This window comes from Callionymus lyra, chromosome 4 (assembly GCF_982586985.1).
Source record: "Callionymus lyra chromosome 4, fCalLyr1.hap1.1, whole genome shotgun sequence".
NCBI lineage: Eukaryota > Metazoa > Chordata > Actinopteri > Syngnathiformes > Callionymidae > Callionymus > Callionymus lyra.
This window is the reverse complement of record NC_141821.1, coordinates 3,210,979-3,228,122: the sequence shown is the minus strand read 5'-3', so window position 1 is coordinate 3,228,122 and position 17,144 is coordinate 3,210,979. Positions and strand designations below refer to the sequence as shown.

Sequence of the window (17,144 nt, the reverse complement as noted above, 5' to 3'; positions counted from 1 at the left end):
CGCTCGTTGAGGTTGTGTTCCGGTTCCGGTGGAATATTCAAGCGGTCCCGGTGCTCGTCGGTGTCGGTCATGGCGGCTCCGTGTTGGAGGACCAGCGGTGTGTCCGTCCCTCTCCTGAGGCTCGTCCGTCACTGCGTCCGCAGGTCCGGCTCCACCCGAGCGGCCTCGTCGTGGAGCCGCAGAGCCGAGGAGCAGGTGAGCGTCCCGGGGAAGAGTTAGAGTGTGACACCAGGGAAGGTCATCGATGGACGAGCCGCGGATCAATAAATAGAAATAGATCAACATGACGTTTGATCCTCACAGTCTTTGCTGCATTTTGTGTTTTTCTTCTGGTAAAACATTTGATTTAAGGTCAGACTTGTTGCTGGAAGATGTTCGAGGTCAAGATCTGGTGACATTTAAGTTAAACACATGTTGACCTCTGACCTCGAAACATCAGATTTAATCAAATACTTTTTATTTAAACATGTCGACACTTGATTTATATCACACGAAACTTGGATTAAATGACAAGAAACTTAATGTAATAATAAGAAACTTACGTTAGATAATAAAAAAAAACTTGGATTTAATGACAATAAACTTGCGTTAAATTACAGGAAACTTCTGTAAATAACAAGAAACTTACGTTAAATAATAAGAAACTTGGATTAAATGACAATTAAATGAAGTTAAATTACAAAAGCCTTACGTTAAATGACAATAAACGTGAATGAAGTCACAATAAACTAACGTTAAATAACAAGAAACTTCTGTAAATAACAAGAAACTTACGTTAAATAATAAGAAACTTCTGTAAATAACAAGAAACTTACGTTAAATAATAAGAAACTTGGATTAAATGACACTTAAATTAAGTTAAATTACAAAAGCCTTACGTTAAATGACAATAAACGTGAATGAAGTCACAATAAACTAACGTTAAATAACAAGAAACTTCTGTAAATAACAAGAAACTTACGTTAAATAATAAGAAACTTCTGTAAATAACAAGAAACTTACGTTAAATAATAAGAAACTTGGATTAAATGACACTTAAATTAAGTTAAATTACAAAAGCCTTACGTTAAATGACAATAAACGTGAATGAAGTCACAATAAACTAACGTTAAATAACAAGAAACTTCTGTAAATAACAAGAAACTTACGTTAAATAATAAGAAACTTGGATTAAATGACACTTAAATGAAGTTAAATTACAAAAGCCTTACGTTAAATGACAAGAAACGTGAATGAAGTCACAATAAACTTACCTTAAATGATACGCATGAAAACACAAGAAAAGTAAGTAAAAGAATAAGAAATTTAAATGAAACCAAAAGAAACATGTTTATGTCGACAATAAAACCAAATGATCTTTACTCTGTTAAAGTAAAGTTTAATGACTTGAATCCACTCGTCATTTTATTATTTTATCAAGAGTTATTCTTTAACTTTTGTGAAGTGTTTCCTGCTTTAATTCTTCATAGATTCTTAGACGAATGAACAGATGTTCAGACGTGACGAAGAGAACGAGAAGTTTCAGAGTTTTAATTTATTCAAGGATTGATTCAGTTCTTGTGTCGACTCGTAACAAAATTACATCAATAAAGTTACTTCAAGTTTTCAGTTTGAATGAAACTATAAAAGAAGAGAAAAACAATTACAATGGTGAGGCAGAAACCTGGAGCAGAACCAGATGTGAAAGGTCTTTAGCTGTGAGTGAAGAAAGAGAGAGAACAGTGGGATGACGAGTGGAGGAGAGAGAACAGAGGGATGAAGAGTGGAGGAGAGAGAACAGAGGGATGACAAGTGGAGGAGAGAGAACAGAGGGATGAAGAGTGGAGGAGAGAGAACAGAGGATGAAGAGTGGAGGAGAGAGAGAACAGAGGGATGAAGAGTGGAGGAGAGAGAACAGAGGATGAAGAGTGGAGGAGAGAGAACAGAGGATGAAGAGTGGAGGAGAGAGAACAGAGGGATGAAGAGTGGAGGAGAGAGAACAGAGGATGAAGAGTGGAGGAGAGAGAGAACAGAGGGATGAAGAGTGGAGGAGAGAACAGAGGGATGACGAGTGGAGGAGAGAGAGAACGGAGGATGAAGAGTGGAGGAGAGAGAGAACGGAGGGATGAAGAGTGGAGGAGAGAGAGAACGGAGGGATGAAGAGTGGAGGAGAGAGAGAACGGAGGGATGAAGAGTGGAGGAGAGAGAACAGAGGGATGAAGAGTGGAGGAGAGAGAGAACAGGGGGATGAAGAGTGGAGGAGAGAGAGAACAGATGGATGAAGAGTGGAGGAGAGAGAACAGAGGGATGAAGAGTGGAGGAGAGAGAACAGAGGGATGAAGAGTGGAGGAGAGAGAGAACAGAGGGATGAAGAGTGGAGGAGAGAGAGAACAGAGGGATGAAGAGTGGAGGAGAGAGAACAGAGGGATGAAGAGTGGAGGAGAGAGAACAGAGGGATGAAGAGTGGAGGAGAGAGAGAACAGAGGGATGAAGGGTGGAGGAGAGAGAACAGAGGGATGAAGAGTGAAGGAGAGAGAACATAGGGATGAAGAGTGGAGGAGAGAGAGAACAGAGGGATGAAGAGTGGAGGAGAGAGAACAGATGGATGAAGAGTGGAGGAGAGAGAGAACAGAGGGATGAAGAGTGGAGGAGAGAGAACAGGGGATGAAGAGTGGAGGAGAGAGAGAACAGAGGGATGAAGAGTGGAGGAGAGAGAACAGGGGATGAAGAGTGGAGGAGAGAGAAAGGGGGATGAAGAGTGGAGGAGAGAGAACAGAGGGATGAAGAGTGAAGGAGAGAGAACAGAGGGATGAAGAGTGAAGGAGAGAGAACAGATGGATGAAGAGTGGAGGAGAGAGAAAGGGGGGATGAAGAGTGAAGGAGAGAGAACAGATGGATGAAGAGTGAAGGAGAGAGAACAGATGGATGAAGAGTGGAGGAGAGAGAGAACAGAGGGATGAAGAGTGGAGGAGAGAGAGAACAGAGGGATGAAGAGTGGAGGAGAGAGAACAGATGGATGAAGAGTGGAGGAGAGAGAAAGGGGGATGAAGAGTGGAGGAGAGAGAAAGGGGATGAAGAGTGGAGGAGAGAGAAAGGGGGGATGAAGAGTGGAGGAGAGAGAAAGGGGGATGAAGAGTGGAGGAGAGAGAAAGGGGATGAAGAGTGGAGGAGAGAGAGAACAGAGGGATGAAGAGTGGAGGAGAGAGAACAGATGGATGAAGAGTGGAGGAGAGAGAGAACAGAGGGATGAAGAGTGGAGGAAAGAGAACAGATGGATGAAGAGTGGAGGAGAGAGAAAGGGGGATGAAGAGTGGAGGAGAGAGAAAGGGGGATGAAGAGTGGAGGAGAGAGAAAGGGGATGAAGAGTGGAGGAGAGAGAAAGGGGGGATGAAGAGTGGAGGAGAGAGAAAGGGGGGATGAAGAGTGAAGGAGAGCGAGAACAGATATTGATCAGTTGAACTCTTGACCTGCAGGTTCCTCCGTCACGACCTTCGACCTCCTCGCTCGCCCGGTGAGTTCGAACAACGACCTTGTGTTTCAGAAACGATGACGAACGAAGATGTTTTGTTGATCCTCAGTCTCGGCTCGAGGTCGACGCACAGCGACGCCAAACACAGCGACCCGTTCACTCTGGCGCAGAAGGACCTGACGAGTCTGTACGACGACATCAAGAAGGTGAGTGACCTTTGAACTGGAGGTCAAAGGTCGAAACAAGATGTTTATTCTAGGTCTCTTCACAGCAACTGTTGCTGCCGAAGCAGGAGCTCAAGTGTTTGTGCGATTATTACTTTGACGGCAACGGGAAGTGCATCCGACCCATGATCGTGGTTCTGATGGCAAGAGCGCTCAACATCCACAGCAACAGAGCCGGGTCAGAACTCATGACACAACCTGCTCTACACAACACAACACAACACAACCTGCTGTACACAACACAACACAACACAACACAACCTGCTGTACACACAACACAACCTGCTGTACACAACACAACACAACACAACACAACCTGCTGTACACAACACAACACAACCTGCTGTACACAACACAACACAACCTGCTGTACACACAACACAACACAACCTGCTGTACACACAACACAACACAACACAACCTGCTGTACACACAACACAACACAACCTGCTGTACACACAACACAACACAACACAACCTGCTGTACACACAACACAACACAACACAACCTGCTGTACACACAACACAACACAACCTGCTGTACACAACACAACACAACCTGCTGTACACACAACACAAACTGCTGTACACACAACACAACACAACCTGCTGTACACACAACACAACACAACCTGCTGTACACAACACAACACAACCTGCTGTACACACAACACAACAACAACAACTCCTGACCCAACCTTTAACAAAACACAGCCCAAAATAACAACGCAACTTGAACAACGACACAAAACGTGAAGTAAATAAAAACACAAAACGTGAAGTAAATAAAAACACAAAATGTGAAGTAAATAAAAACAAAATGTGAAGTAAATAAAAATACAAAATGTGAAGCAAAGAAAACACAAAATGTGAAGTAAATAAACACAAAATGTGAAGTAAATAAACACAAAACGTGAAGTAAATAAAAATACAAAATGTAAAGCAAAGAAAACACAAAATGTGAAGTAAATAAAAACACAAAATGTAAAGCAAAGAAAACACAAAATGTTAAGTAAATAAAAATACAAAATGTGAAGCGAAGAAAACACAAAATGTGAAGTAAATAAAAACACAAAATGTAAAGCAAAGAAAACACAAAATGTGAAGTAAATAAAAACACAAAATGTGAAGTAAATAAACACAAAATGTGAAGTAATTAAAAACAAAATGTGAAGTAAATAAAAACACAAAATGTGAAATAAATAAAAATACAAAATGTGAAGCAAAGAAAATACAAAATGTGAAGTAAATAAAAACACAAAATGTGAAGTAAATAAAAATACAAAATGTGAAGTAAATAAAAATACAAAATGTGAAGCAAAGAAAACACAAAATGTGAAGTAAATAAACACAAAATGTGAAGTAAATAAACACAAAACGTGAAGTAAATAAAAATACAAAATGTAAAGCAAAGAAAACACAAAATGTGAAGTAAATAAAAATACAAAATGTGAAGCAAAGAAAACACAAAATGTGAAATAAATAAAAATACAAAATGTGAAGCAAAGAAAACACAAAATGTGAAGTAAATAAACACAAAATGTGAAGTAAATAAAAACACAAAATGTGAAGTAAATAAAAATACAAAATGTAAAGCAAAGAAAACACAAAATGTGAAGTAAATAAAAACACAAAATGTAAAGCAAAGAAAACACAAAATGTGAAATAAATAAAAACACAAAATGTGAAGTAAATAAACACAAAATGTGAAGTAATTAAAAACAAAATGTGAAGTAAATAAAAACACAAAATGTGAAATAAATAAAAATACAAAATGTGAAGCAAAGAAAACACAAAATGTGAAGTAAATAAAAACACAAAATGTAAAGCAAAGAAAACACAAAATGTGAAGTAAATAAAAACACAAAATGTGAAGTAAATAAACACAAAATGTGAAGTAATTAAAAACAAAATGTGAAGTAAATAAAAACACAAAATGTGAAATAAATAAAAATACAAAATGTGAAGCAAAGAAAACACAAAATGTGAAGTAAATAAAAATACAAAATGTAAAGCAAAGAAAACACAAAATGTGAAGTAAATAAAAATACAAAATGTGAAGTAAATAAAAATACAAAATGTGAAGTAAATAAAAACACAAAATGTGAAGTAAATAAAAATACAAAATGTGAAGTAAATAAAAATACAAAATGTGAAGCAAAGAAAACACAAAATGTGAAGTAAATAAAAATACAAAATGTGAAGCAAATGAACACAAAATGTGAAGTAAATAAAAATACAAAATGTGAAGTAAATAAAAATACAAAATGTGAAGTAAATGAAACACAAAAAGTGAAGAAAATAAAAACACAAAATGTAAAGCAAAGAAAAACTCAAATTGTGAAGTAAATAAAAATACAAAATGTGAAATAAATAAAAATACAAAATGTGAAGCAAAGAAAACACAAAATGTGAAGTAAATAAAAATACAAAATGTGAAGTAAATAAAAACACAAAATGTGAAGTAAATGAAACACAAAAAGTGAAGAAAATAAAAACACAAAATGTAAAGCAAAGAAAAACTCAAATTGTGAAGTAAATAAAAATACAAAATGTGAAATAAATAAAAATACAAAATGTGAAGCAAAGAAAACACAAAATGTGAAGTAAATAAACACAGAACGTGAAGTAAATAAAAACACAAAATGTGAAATAAATAAAAATACAAAATGTGAAGCAAAGAAAACACAAAATGTGAAGTAAATAAACACAAAATGTGAAGTAAATAAAAACAGAACTTGAAGCAAATTAAAAAAAAAACGTGAACCAAAGAAAAACACAAATGTGATGCAGACAAAAACACAAAACTGTATGTAAGCAAAAATGCAAAATGTGAAACAAATGAAAACAAAACAAGAAGTAAATTAAAACAAAACAAGAAGTAAATAAAAATACAAAATGTGAAGAAAAGAAAAACAACATGAACTAAATAAAAAACGTGAAGCAAGGAAAAACACAAAATGTAATGCAGACAAAAACACAAAACCTTATGTAAGCAAAAATGCAAAACCTGAAGCAAATAAACACAAAAGTGAAGCAAATAAAAACGCCTAAAGCAAGGCTCCCGTGGTGAACTTTGACCTCCAGTATTGGGTCCTGATGCCCTCATGACCTCTGCAGCGACCTGTTGCCGGGGCAGAAGGCCATCGCCATGATCTCGGAGATGATCCACACCGCCAGCCTGGTGCACGACGACGTCATCGACGGCTCCAACAAGAGGCGAGGGAAGAGAACCATCAACGAAGTGTGGGGCGAGAGGAAGGTGCGCCCCCTGCTGGCGGCCCCGCAGAACACAAGTGACGCTTTGTTTCTCTCCCGCAGGCCATCCTGGCCGGAGACTTCATCCTGTCGGCCGCCTCCGTGGCTCTGGCTCGCATCGGGAACATCTCGGTGGTGAAGATCTTGTCCCAGGTGGTGGAGGACCTGGTGCGAGGTGAGTTCATGCAGCTGGGATCCAAGGAGAACGAGAACGAGCGCTTCAAGCACTACCTGGAGAAGACCTTCAAGAAGACGGCCAGTCTCATCGCCAACAGCTGCAAAGCAGTATGTACGTCCTCGCTCCTCACCAGCAGAACCTCACTCAGGAACGTCCTGCTGCCACGTCTCCGTCTTCTGTTGACCCGTCTGTCACTGCAGGTCTCCATCCTGGTCAACTCTGACCCCGAGCTGCACGAGATCGCCTTCCAGTACGGTCGCAACGTCGGCATCGCCTTCCAGGTACGAACCTCTACTTCTGCGATGCTCTGTAGTATTATTACTCTGTGAAGCTCCATAGTATTATTACTCTGTGATGCTCCGTAGTATTATTACTCTGTGATGCTCCGTAGTATTATTACTCTGCGAGGCCTCATAGTATTATTACCCTGTGATGCTCTGTAGTATTATTACTCTGTGATGCTCCGTAGTATTATTACTCTGTGAAGCTCCGTAGTATTATTACTCTGCGAGGCCTCATAGTATTATTACTCTGTGATGCTCTGTAGTATTATTACTCTGTGATGCTCCGTAGTATTATTACTCTGTGATGCTCTGTAGTATTATTACTCTGTGAAGCTCCGTAGTATTATTACTCTGCGAGGCCTCATAGTATTATTACTCTGTGATGCTCTGTAGTATTATTACTCTGTGATGCTCCGTAGTATTATTACTCTGTGATGCTCCGTAGTATTATTACTCTGTGATGCTCCGTAGTATTATTACTCTGCGAGGCCTCATAGTATTATTACTCTGTGATGCTCTGTAGTATTATTACTCTGTGATGCTCTGTAGTATTATTACTCTGCAAGGCCTCATAGTATTATTACTCTGTGATGCTCTGTAGTATTATTACTCTGTGATGCTTTGTAGTATTATTACTCTGTGAAGCTCCGTAGTATTATTACTCTGCAAGGCCTCATAGTATTATTACCCTGTGATGCTCTGTAGTATTATTACTCTGTGATGCTCTGTAGTATTATTACTCTGTGAAGCTCCGTAGTATTATTACTCTGCAAGGCCTCATAGTATTATTACTCTGTGATGCTCTGTAGTATTATTACTCTGTGAAGCTCCGTAGTATTATTACGCTGCAAGGCCTCATAGTATTATTACTTCGTAATGCTCCGTAGTATTATTACTGTGTAATGTTCCGTATAATTATTACTCTGTGAAGCTCCGTAGTATTATTACTCTGATGCTCCCTAGTATTATTACTGTTTAATGCTCCATAGTATTATTCTGTGATGCTTAGTTGTATTATTACTCTATAATGCTCCGTAGTATTATTACTGTGTAATGCTCCGTAGTATTATTACTGTGTAATGCTCCGTAGTATTATTACTCTGATGCTCCCTAGTATTATTACTGTTTAATGCTCCATAGTATTATTCTGTGATGCTTAGTTGTATTATTACTCTATAATGCTCCGTAGTATTATTACTGTGTAATGCTCCGTAGTATTATTACTCAGTGATGCTCGGTAGTATTATTACTCTGTGATGCTCGGTAGTATTATTACTCTGTAATGCCATAGTATTATTATGCTGTGATGCTTGGTAGTATTATTATCCTGTGATGCTCTGTAGTATTATTACTGTGTAATGCTCGGTAGTAATAAGGATATTTGTATCTTGTGATATTCATAAACTAATAACTCGATAACAAAAAGGAAACTAACGTCATTTTATATAAAATTAACTTTTTCTCAACAGTCCACAATATAAAGTAAGATTTAATGATATATATATATATATATATATATTACACACACACACACACACACACACACACACACACACACACGACTCATACGACTCATAACAGCCGAGTCTCGTGATTAAGTAACATTTTGTTCCGATTCTTCTGACTCTTAACCCATGAGTCATAAATCATCTTCTGTAACGACTCAAAGGCTGATGTTCTGACCTGCAGCTGGTGGACGACGTGCTGGACTTCACCACAGGAGCGAGTCAACTGGGCAAACCCTCGGCCGCAGACCTGAAGCTGGGTCTGGCCACGGGTCCGGTTCTGTTCGCGTGTCAGCAGGTGAGTCGTGCGACTCATGAGTCACGAGTCGTGGACTAACGAGTCGGTTCCAGTTCCCGGAGCTGCACGTGATGATCTTGAGGCGCTTCAGCTCCAAGGGCGACGTGGACCGGGCCTGGCAGTTCGTGCTGCAGGTGCAGAACCGACTCCCTGCTTCCTTTGAATCAACTTTATTGACAGCGTGCGTGTGTGCAGAGCGACGGCGTGCAGCAGACCAGCTTCCTGGCGGAACGCTACTGTCAGGAGGCCATCAGGCAGGTCAGCCGTCTGCGGGCGTCGCCCGAGAGAGACGCCCTCATCAGGCTGACCCAGATGGTGCTGACCCGAGACAAGTGACCTCGGGCCCGTGCGCGAGAGGAGACGCGGAGATATTTATGAGGAGTTGGGAACGAAAGGATCTCAGTACTGTAGTCGTCATGACGACATGAGAGACTTTTATTCCATCAGTGTTTTCTTCGTCCGACGGACAAACGACCGAAACCACGACGAATAAACTTTTTTATTTCAATCCTTCGACTCATGGGTTAATATTCAAGGATTTAAACTTTAATGTTTTTTGACATTTGGGGATTTAAAGGCTTTTTTTCACTTTTTTTTCAAATTTATCCCATTTTTATAGTTTTATATTCATTTATTTAAATTCAATATTCAAATTTCTAGTTTTTTTTACAAAAATGTTGCTATAAAAGTTACAAGATAACGAGTTATTTTCTCCTACATGGTCACATGATCGTCTGTGTGTCTCATGATTGGTTGAAAGTTTGATCAGTAGCTCTGAGCTCCATTGGTTTAGTCTATTATAATAATAATAATAATAATTATACCATAACTTAATAGAATTAATGAATTCAACTTAAAAACCACAAATTAAAAAACATTGAATTTAGAAAATGCATTTTAATTAATGGAATAAAATAAAGTGTAAAGATATTTTGAAATGTTTTTATTTCCTATTGAATTAAATTACATTTTTTAATTAATATAAAACATTTATTTAAGGGTTTCTATAAAAACAACTATATTTACAACATTAGAACAAACTTATTGTCGCACGAGTCGTTTGTACACAGAAGGTTTATTATAAAAGTCTGTATTTTATATACAAATGAAGAGACTTTTAATCACAATTAAACCACGACTCAAACTTTATTTCAATCCTTCGACTCATGGATCGTCTTCAAGGATTTAACCTTGAACTCTTTTTTGACATTTTGGGATTTTCAGGCTTTTTTTCACTTTTTTTTTTTCAAATTTTCCCCATTTTTATAGTTTTATATTCATTTATTTAAATCCAATATTAAAATTTCTAGTTTTTTTTACAAAAATGTTGCTATAAAAGTTACAAGATAACGAGTTATTTTCTCCTACATGGTCACATGATCGTCTGTGTGTCTCATGATTGGTTGAAAGTTTGATCAGTAGCTCTGAGCTCCGTTGGTTTAGTCTGGAGACTCTATTATAATAATAATAATAATAATAATTATACCAAAACTTAATAGAATTAATGAATTCAACGTAAAAACCACGAATTAAAAAACATTGAGTTTAGAAAATGCATTTTAATTAATGGAATAAAATAAAGTGTAAAGATATTTTGAAATGTTTTTATTTCATATTAAAATTCCACTTTTAATTAATATAAAACATTTATTTAAAGGTTTCTATAAAAACAACTATATTTACAACATTAGAACAAACTTATTGTCGCACGAGTCGTTTGTACACAGAAGGTTTATTATAAAAGTCTGTATTTTATATACAAATGAAGAGACTTTTAATCACAATTAAACCACGACTCAAACTTTATTTCAATCCTTCGACTCATGGATCGTCTTCAAGGATTTAACCTTGAACTCTTTTTTGACATTTTGGGATTTTCAGGCTTTTTTTCACTTTTTTTTTTTCAAATTTTCCCCATTTTTATAGTTTTATATTCATTTATTTAAATCCAATATTAAAATTTCTAGTTTTTTTTACAAAAATGTTGCTATAAAAGTTACAAGATAACGAGTTATTTTCTCCTACATGGTCACATGATCGTCTGTGTGTCTCATGATTGGTTGAAAGTTTGATCAGTAGCTCTGAGCTCCGTTGGTTTAGTCTGGAGACTCTATTATAATAATAATAATAATAATAATTATACCAAAACTTAATAGAATTAATGAATTCAACGTAAAAACCACGAATTAAAAAACATTGAGTTTAGAAAATGCATTTTAATTAATGGAATAAAATAAAGTGTAAAGATATTTTGAAATGTTTTTATTTCATATTAAAATTCCACTTTTAATTAGTATAAAACATTTATTTAAAGGTTTCTATAAAAACAACTATATTTACAACATTAGAACAAACTTATTGTCGCACGAGTCGTTTGTACACAGAAGGTTTATTATAAAAGTCTGTATTTTATATACAAATGAAGAGACTTTTAATCACAATTAAACCACGACTCAAACTTTATTTCAATCCTTCGACTCATGGATCGTCTTCAAGGATTTAACCTTTAACTCTTTTTTGACATTTGGGGATTTTCAGGCTTTTTTTCCACTTGTTTTTTTTTTCAAAATTTTCCCATTTTTATAGTTTTATATTCATTTATTTAAATCCAATATTCAAATTTCTAGTTTTTTTTACAAAAATGTTGCTATAAAAGTTACAAGATAACGAGTTATTTTCTCCTACATGGTCACATGATCGTCTGTGTGTCTCATGATTGGTTGAAAGTTTGATCAGTAGCTCTGAGCTCCGTTGGTTTATTATACCAACATTTAATAAAATTAATAAATTCAACATAAAGACCACGAATTAATAAATGCATTTTAATTAATAAAATAAAGAGTAAACGAACATGGAACAAACGTATATAAACGAGTCGTTTGTACACAGAAGGTTTATTATAAAAGTCTGTACATTCTTTCAATCACATATTTTATATACAAATGAAGACTTTTAATCCGAGACGAGAAAAAAGAATCAAACCAGAATTTTTTTTATTTTCATTTCGAAGGATTTGTCGCGAGAATTGATTCAAGATTAAAAAAAGAAGTGAACAGGAAGGAGGCGTCGACCCGGGGTCACGTGACAGGAAGTCATGTAGGATTTTCAACTTAAAAGAGATTTAAAAGTGTTAATGGGAGACGATTCAATTCATTTGCTTCAGGCTGGTGGTGTTTACTCTGGGAACTCTAGTTTCCTCCCACACTACACAAAACAAAACATGCTCGTTCATCAGCCATAACATTATGACCACCTGTTAACAGGGGGTTAGTGTTTGTCACTGCGCCCTCCGGCGGTCAGTCCGCGTAGTGCATGATGCTCTCCACGTAGTTCCCGGGGAAGAGTCCGGTGACGGCGCCGCTGACGCCCTCGAACCAGCCGTCGTCGTTCTTCTTGATCACGTAGATGATGGAACCTTCCATGAAGCTCAGCTCGTCCTCCTTGTCGCGAGCGTAGTCGTAGATCGCCACCACTGCGGGTCACAGGTCAGAGGTCACAGGGTCAGAGGTCACAGGGTCAGACGTCACATGGTCTCGCACACAGGCCACATGTAGCTCCTCCTCCCTTCTTTTTTAACGTAACACGTCTTCCTTCATTACTCTGTCGTTCTTTAGACTCTTCCTTCATTACTCTGTCGTTCTTTAGACTCGTTCTTTAAACTCTTCCTTCATTACTCTGTCGTTCTTTAGACTCTTCCTTCATTACTCTGTCGTTCTTTAAACTCTTCCTTCATTACTCTGTCGTTCTTTAAACTCTTCCTTCATTACTCGGTCGTTCTTTAAACTCTTCCTTCATTACTCTGTCGTTCTTTAAACTCTTCCTTCATTACTCTGTCGTTCTTTACTCTTCCTTCCCTCCCTATTACTCTGTCGTTCTTTAGACTCGTTCTTTAAACTCTTCCTTCATTACTCTGTCGTTCTTTAGACTCTTCCTTCATTACTCTGTCGTTCTTTAAACTCTTCCTTCATTACTCTGTCGTTCTTTAAACTCTTCCTTCATTACTCTGTCGTTCTTTAGACTCTTCCTTCATTACTCTGTCGTTCTTTAGACTCTTCCTTCATTACTCTGTCGTTCTTTAGACTCTTCCTTCATTACTCTGTCGTTCTTTAAACTCTTCCTTCATTACTCTGTCGTTCTTTAGACTCTTCCTTCATTACTCTGTCGTTCTTTAGACTCTTCCTTCATTACTCTGTCGTTCTTAATCTCTTCCTTCCCTCCTTCATTCTTCACATCCTTCCTCTCACCTCCTCCTCCTATATCTTGTTCTTTCTACTGACACTTCTCCTTCCTTCCTTCTTTATCCCTTCATCCCGTCGTTCTTTCCTTATTCACTCTCCACTTTCTTCCTTTTCTTTTTCACCACATCTTAAACATTTCATCGACTTGAATTCCTATTTTTCTTCCAACTTTCTCTTGTTCTTTCCATCTTTCATTCTTTATTCACTTCATTTCTGATATCTTTCATACCTTGATTAGTTTTACTTTCCATTATTATTTCTATCCTTCAATCTGTTTCTCAATCCTTTCTTTCCTCCATTCTTCTCTTGTTCTTTGTTCTTCCTTCCATCATCATTTGTTCATCACAACCTTCCTTTTATCAACCTCTTTTCTCTCTCTTCTGATACTTCACCTCATACGTTCCTTTTCAATCCATCCATCCTTACTTTCTTCCTTTTTTTCTGTTTCTGCTCCTTTTATTCCACAACTTTATTTTTCCTGTTGTAAATATTTTATTCTACTTTATGTTAATCTACCATTTTTCATCTTCACCTTCTTCAATGTTGTTCCTCCCTTCTTTTTGTCTTTCTGTCCTCTTTTAATCTCATTCACTCAATTTCAGTCTTTCTTTCAGCGCTTATTTTCATGTTTTCTGTCTCTCGTTTCATCTATTTTATTCCATCTGTCCATCATGATATTTATCAAGAGACACATTAAAGAAGGGATTAATAACTCTCTTCTTTCTCACATCTTCTTTCCCTTCATTTCTTTTTCGATTCATCTATTTTTGTCGTTCAACACTCACAGATCAACTTCCCTTCATTTTCCTCCATCTTTAACACTTTTATCTACTTTTATGTTGATTCACTATTTTTATTCTCTTTATATCCGTCTTTTCTGTCCCCTCCCCCCTTCTTCTTCTTTTATTGTCATCCTATTTTAATCTCATCTATACTTTCCTTCCTGTTTACCTTTCTTTCTCTTTCATTTGTTCTCGTCCACAACCCTTCTTTCTCGTCCACAACCCTTCTTTCTCGTCCACAACCCTTCTTTCTCGTCCACAACCCTTCTTTCTCAACCACAACCCTTCTTTCTCGACCACAACCCTTCTTTCTCGTCCACAACCCTTCTTTCTCGACCACAACCCTTCTTTCTCGTTCACAACCCTTCTTTCTCGTCCACAACCCTTCTTTCTCGTCCACAACCCTTCTTTCTCGACCACAACCCTTCTTTCTCGACCACAACCCTTCTTTCTCGTCCACAACCCTTCTTTCTCGACCACAACCCTTCTTTCTCGTCCACAACCCTTCTTTCTCGACCACAACCCTTCTTTCTCGACCACAACCCTTCTTTCTCGTCCACAACCCTTCTTTCTCGACCACAACCCTTCTTTCTCGTTCACAACCCTTCTTTCTCGTCCACAACCCTTCTTTCTCGTCCACAACCCTTCTTTCTCGACCACAACCCTTCTTTCTCGTTCACAACCCTTCTTTCTCGACCACAACCCTTCTTTCTCGTCCACAACCCTTCTTTCTCGACCACAACCCTTCTTTCTCGTTCACAACCCTTCTTTCTCGACCACAACCCTTCTTTCTCGTCCACAACCCTTCTTTCTCGTCCACAACCCTTCTTTCTCGTCCACAACCCTTCTTTCTCGTCCACAACCCTTCTTTCTCGTCCACAACCCTTCTTTCTCGTCCACAACCCTTCTTTCTCGTTCATAACCCTTCTTTCTCGTTCATAACCCTTCTTTCTCGTTCATAACCCTTCTTTCTCGTCCACAACCCTTCTTTCTCGACCACAACCCTTCTTTCTCGTCCACATCCCTTCTTTCTCGACCACAACCCTTCTTTCTCGACCACAACCCTTCTTTCTCGACCACAACCCTTCTTTCTCGTCCACAACCCTTCTTTCTCGTCCACAACCCTTCTTTCTCGTTCATAACCCTTCTTTCTCGACCACAACCCTTCTTTCTAGTTCATAACCCTTCTTTCTCGTCCACAACCCTTCTTTCTCGACCACAACCCTTCTTTCTCGTCCACAACCCTTCTTTCTCGTTCATAACCCTTCTTTCTCGTCCACATCCCTTCTTTCTCGACCACAACCCTTCTTTCTCGACCACAACCCTTCTTTCTCGACCACAACCCTTCTTTCTCGACCACAACCCTTCTTTCTCGACCACAACCCTTCTTTCTCGTCCACAACCCTTCTTTCTCCACAACTCTTCTTTCTCGACCACAACCCTTCTTTCTCGACCACAACCCTTCTTTCTCGTCCACAGCCCTTCTTTCTCGACCACAACCCTTCTTTCTCGTCCACAACCCTTCTTTCTCCACAACTCTTCTTTCTCCACAACTCTTCTTTCTCGACCACAACCCTTCTTTCTCGTCCACAGCCCTTCTTTCTCGACCACAACCCTTCTTTCTCGTCCACAACCCTTCTTTCTCGTCCACACCCCTTCTTTCTCGACCACAACCCTTCTTTCTCGACCACAACCCTTCTTTCTCGACCACAACCCTTCTTTCTCGACCACAACCCTTCTTTCTCGTCCACAACCCTTCTTTCTCCACAACTCTTCTTTCTCGTCCACAACCCTTCTTTCTCCACAACTCTTCTTTCTCCACAACTCTTCTTTCTCCACAACCCTTCTTTCTCGACCACAACCCTTCTTTCTCGTCCACAACCCTTCTTTCTCGTCCACACCCCTTCTTTCTCGACCACAACCCTTCTTTCTCGACCACAACCCTTCTTTCTCGACAACAACCCTTCTTTCTCGACCACAACCCTTCTTTCTCGTCCACAACCCTTCTTTCTCCACAACTCTTCTTTCTCGATCACAACCCTTCTTTCTCGTCCACAACCCTTCTTTCTCGTCCACAACCCTTCTTTCTCGACCACAACCCTTCTTTCTCGTCCACAACCCTTCTTTCTCGATCACAACCCTTCTGTCTCGTTCATAACCCTTCTTTCCCGTCCACAACCCTTCTTTCTCGTTCATAACCCTTCTTTCTCGTCCACACCCCTTCTTTCTCGTCCACAACCCTTCTTTCTCGATCACAACCCTTCTGTCTCGTTCATAACCCTGTCTCGTTCATAACCCTTCTTTCTCGTTCATAACCCTTCTTTCTCGTCCACAACCCTTCTTTCTCGTCCATAACCCTTCTTTCTCGTCCACACCCCTTCTTTCTCGTCCACAACCCTTCTTTCTCGTTCATAACCCTTCTTTCTCGTCCACAACCCTTCTTTCTCGTTCATAACACTTCTTTCTCGTCCACAACCCTTCTTTCTCGTTCATAACCCTTCTTTCTCGTCCACACCCCTTCTTTCTCGACCACAACCCTTCTTTCTCGACCACAACCCTTCTTTCTCGTTCATAACCCTTCTTTCTCGTCCACAACCCTTCTTTCTCGACCACAACCCTTCTTTCTCGTCCACAACCCTTCTTTCTCGACCACAACCCTTCTTTCTCGTTCATAACCCTTCTTTCTCGTCCACAACCCTTCTTTCTCGACCACAACCCTTCTTTCTCGACCACAACCCTTCTTTCTCGTCCACAACCCTTCTTTCTCGACCACAACCCTTCTTTCTCGTCCACAACCCTTCTTTCTCGACCACAACCCTTCTTTCTCGACCACAACCCTTCTTTCTCGACCACAACCCTTCTTTCTCGTCCACAACCCTTCTTTCTCGACCACAACCCTTCTTTCTCGACCACAACCCTTCTTTCTCGA

General features: G+C 38.8%; 2 protein-coding genes across 10 annotated transcripts in view; one reads left to right on the top strand and one right to left on the bottom strand.

The window, feature by feature from the left end:
* Nucleotides 1-4: 4 nt before the first annotated feature.
* Nucleotides 5-9,703, top strand: pdss1 (prenyl (decaprenyl) diphosphate synthase, subunit 1). Of its 2 annotated transcripts, XM_087788461.1 has the most exons (10): nt 6-195; nt 3,453-3,490; nt 3,558-3,654; nt 3,720-3,850; nt 6,793-6,934; nt 6,994-7,215; nt 7,309-7,389; nt 9,082-9,195; nt 9,249-9,329; nt 9,391-9,703. In XM_087788461.1, exons 1-10 carry the CDS (start codon nt 70-72, stop codon nt 9,529-9,531), a joined length of 1,173 nt encoding a protein of 390 aa, XP_087644587.1. In that variant the 5' UTR covers nt 6-69; the 3' UTR covers nt 9,532-9,703. The 2 variants fall into 2 exon arrangements, with proteins under 2 accessions (XP_087644586.1, XP_087644587.1); XM_087788460.1 differs by having other exon boundaries at nt 5-195; nt 6,994-7,389.
* Nucleotides 9,704-12,070: 2,367 nt separating this feature from the next.
* The window catches only part of abi1a (abl interactor 1a), a 68,807-nt gene continuing 63,733 nt past the window's right edge, over nt 12,071-17,144 (bottom strand). For all 8 annotated transcript variants that reach the window (XM_087788448.1, XM_087788450.1, XM_087788449.1 and 5 more), the window contains one exon: nt 12,071-12,667. In XM_087788448.1, coding sequence (XP_087644574.1) covers nt 12,492-12,667 — 176 coding nt within the window. In that variant the 3' untranslated portion in view covers nt 12,071-12,491. The remainder of the gene's footprint in view (nt 12,668-17,144) is intronic.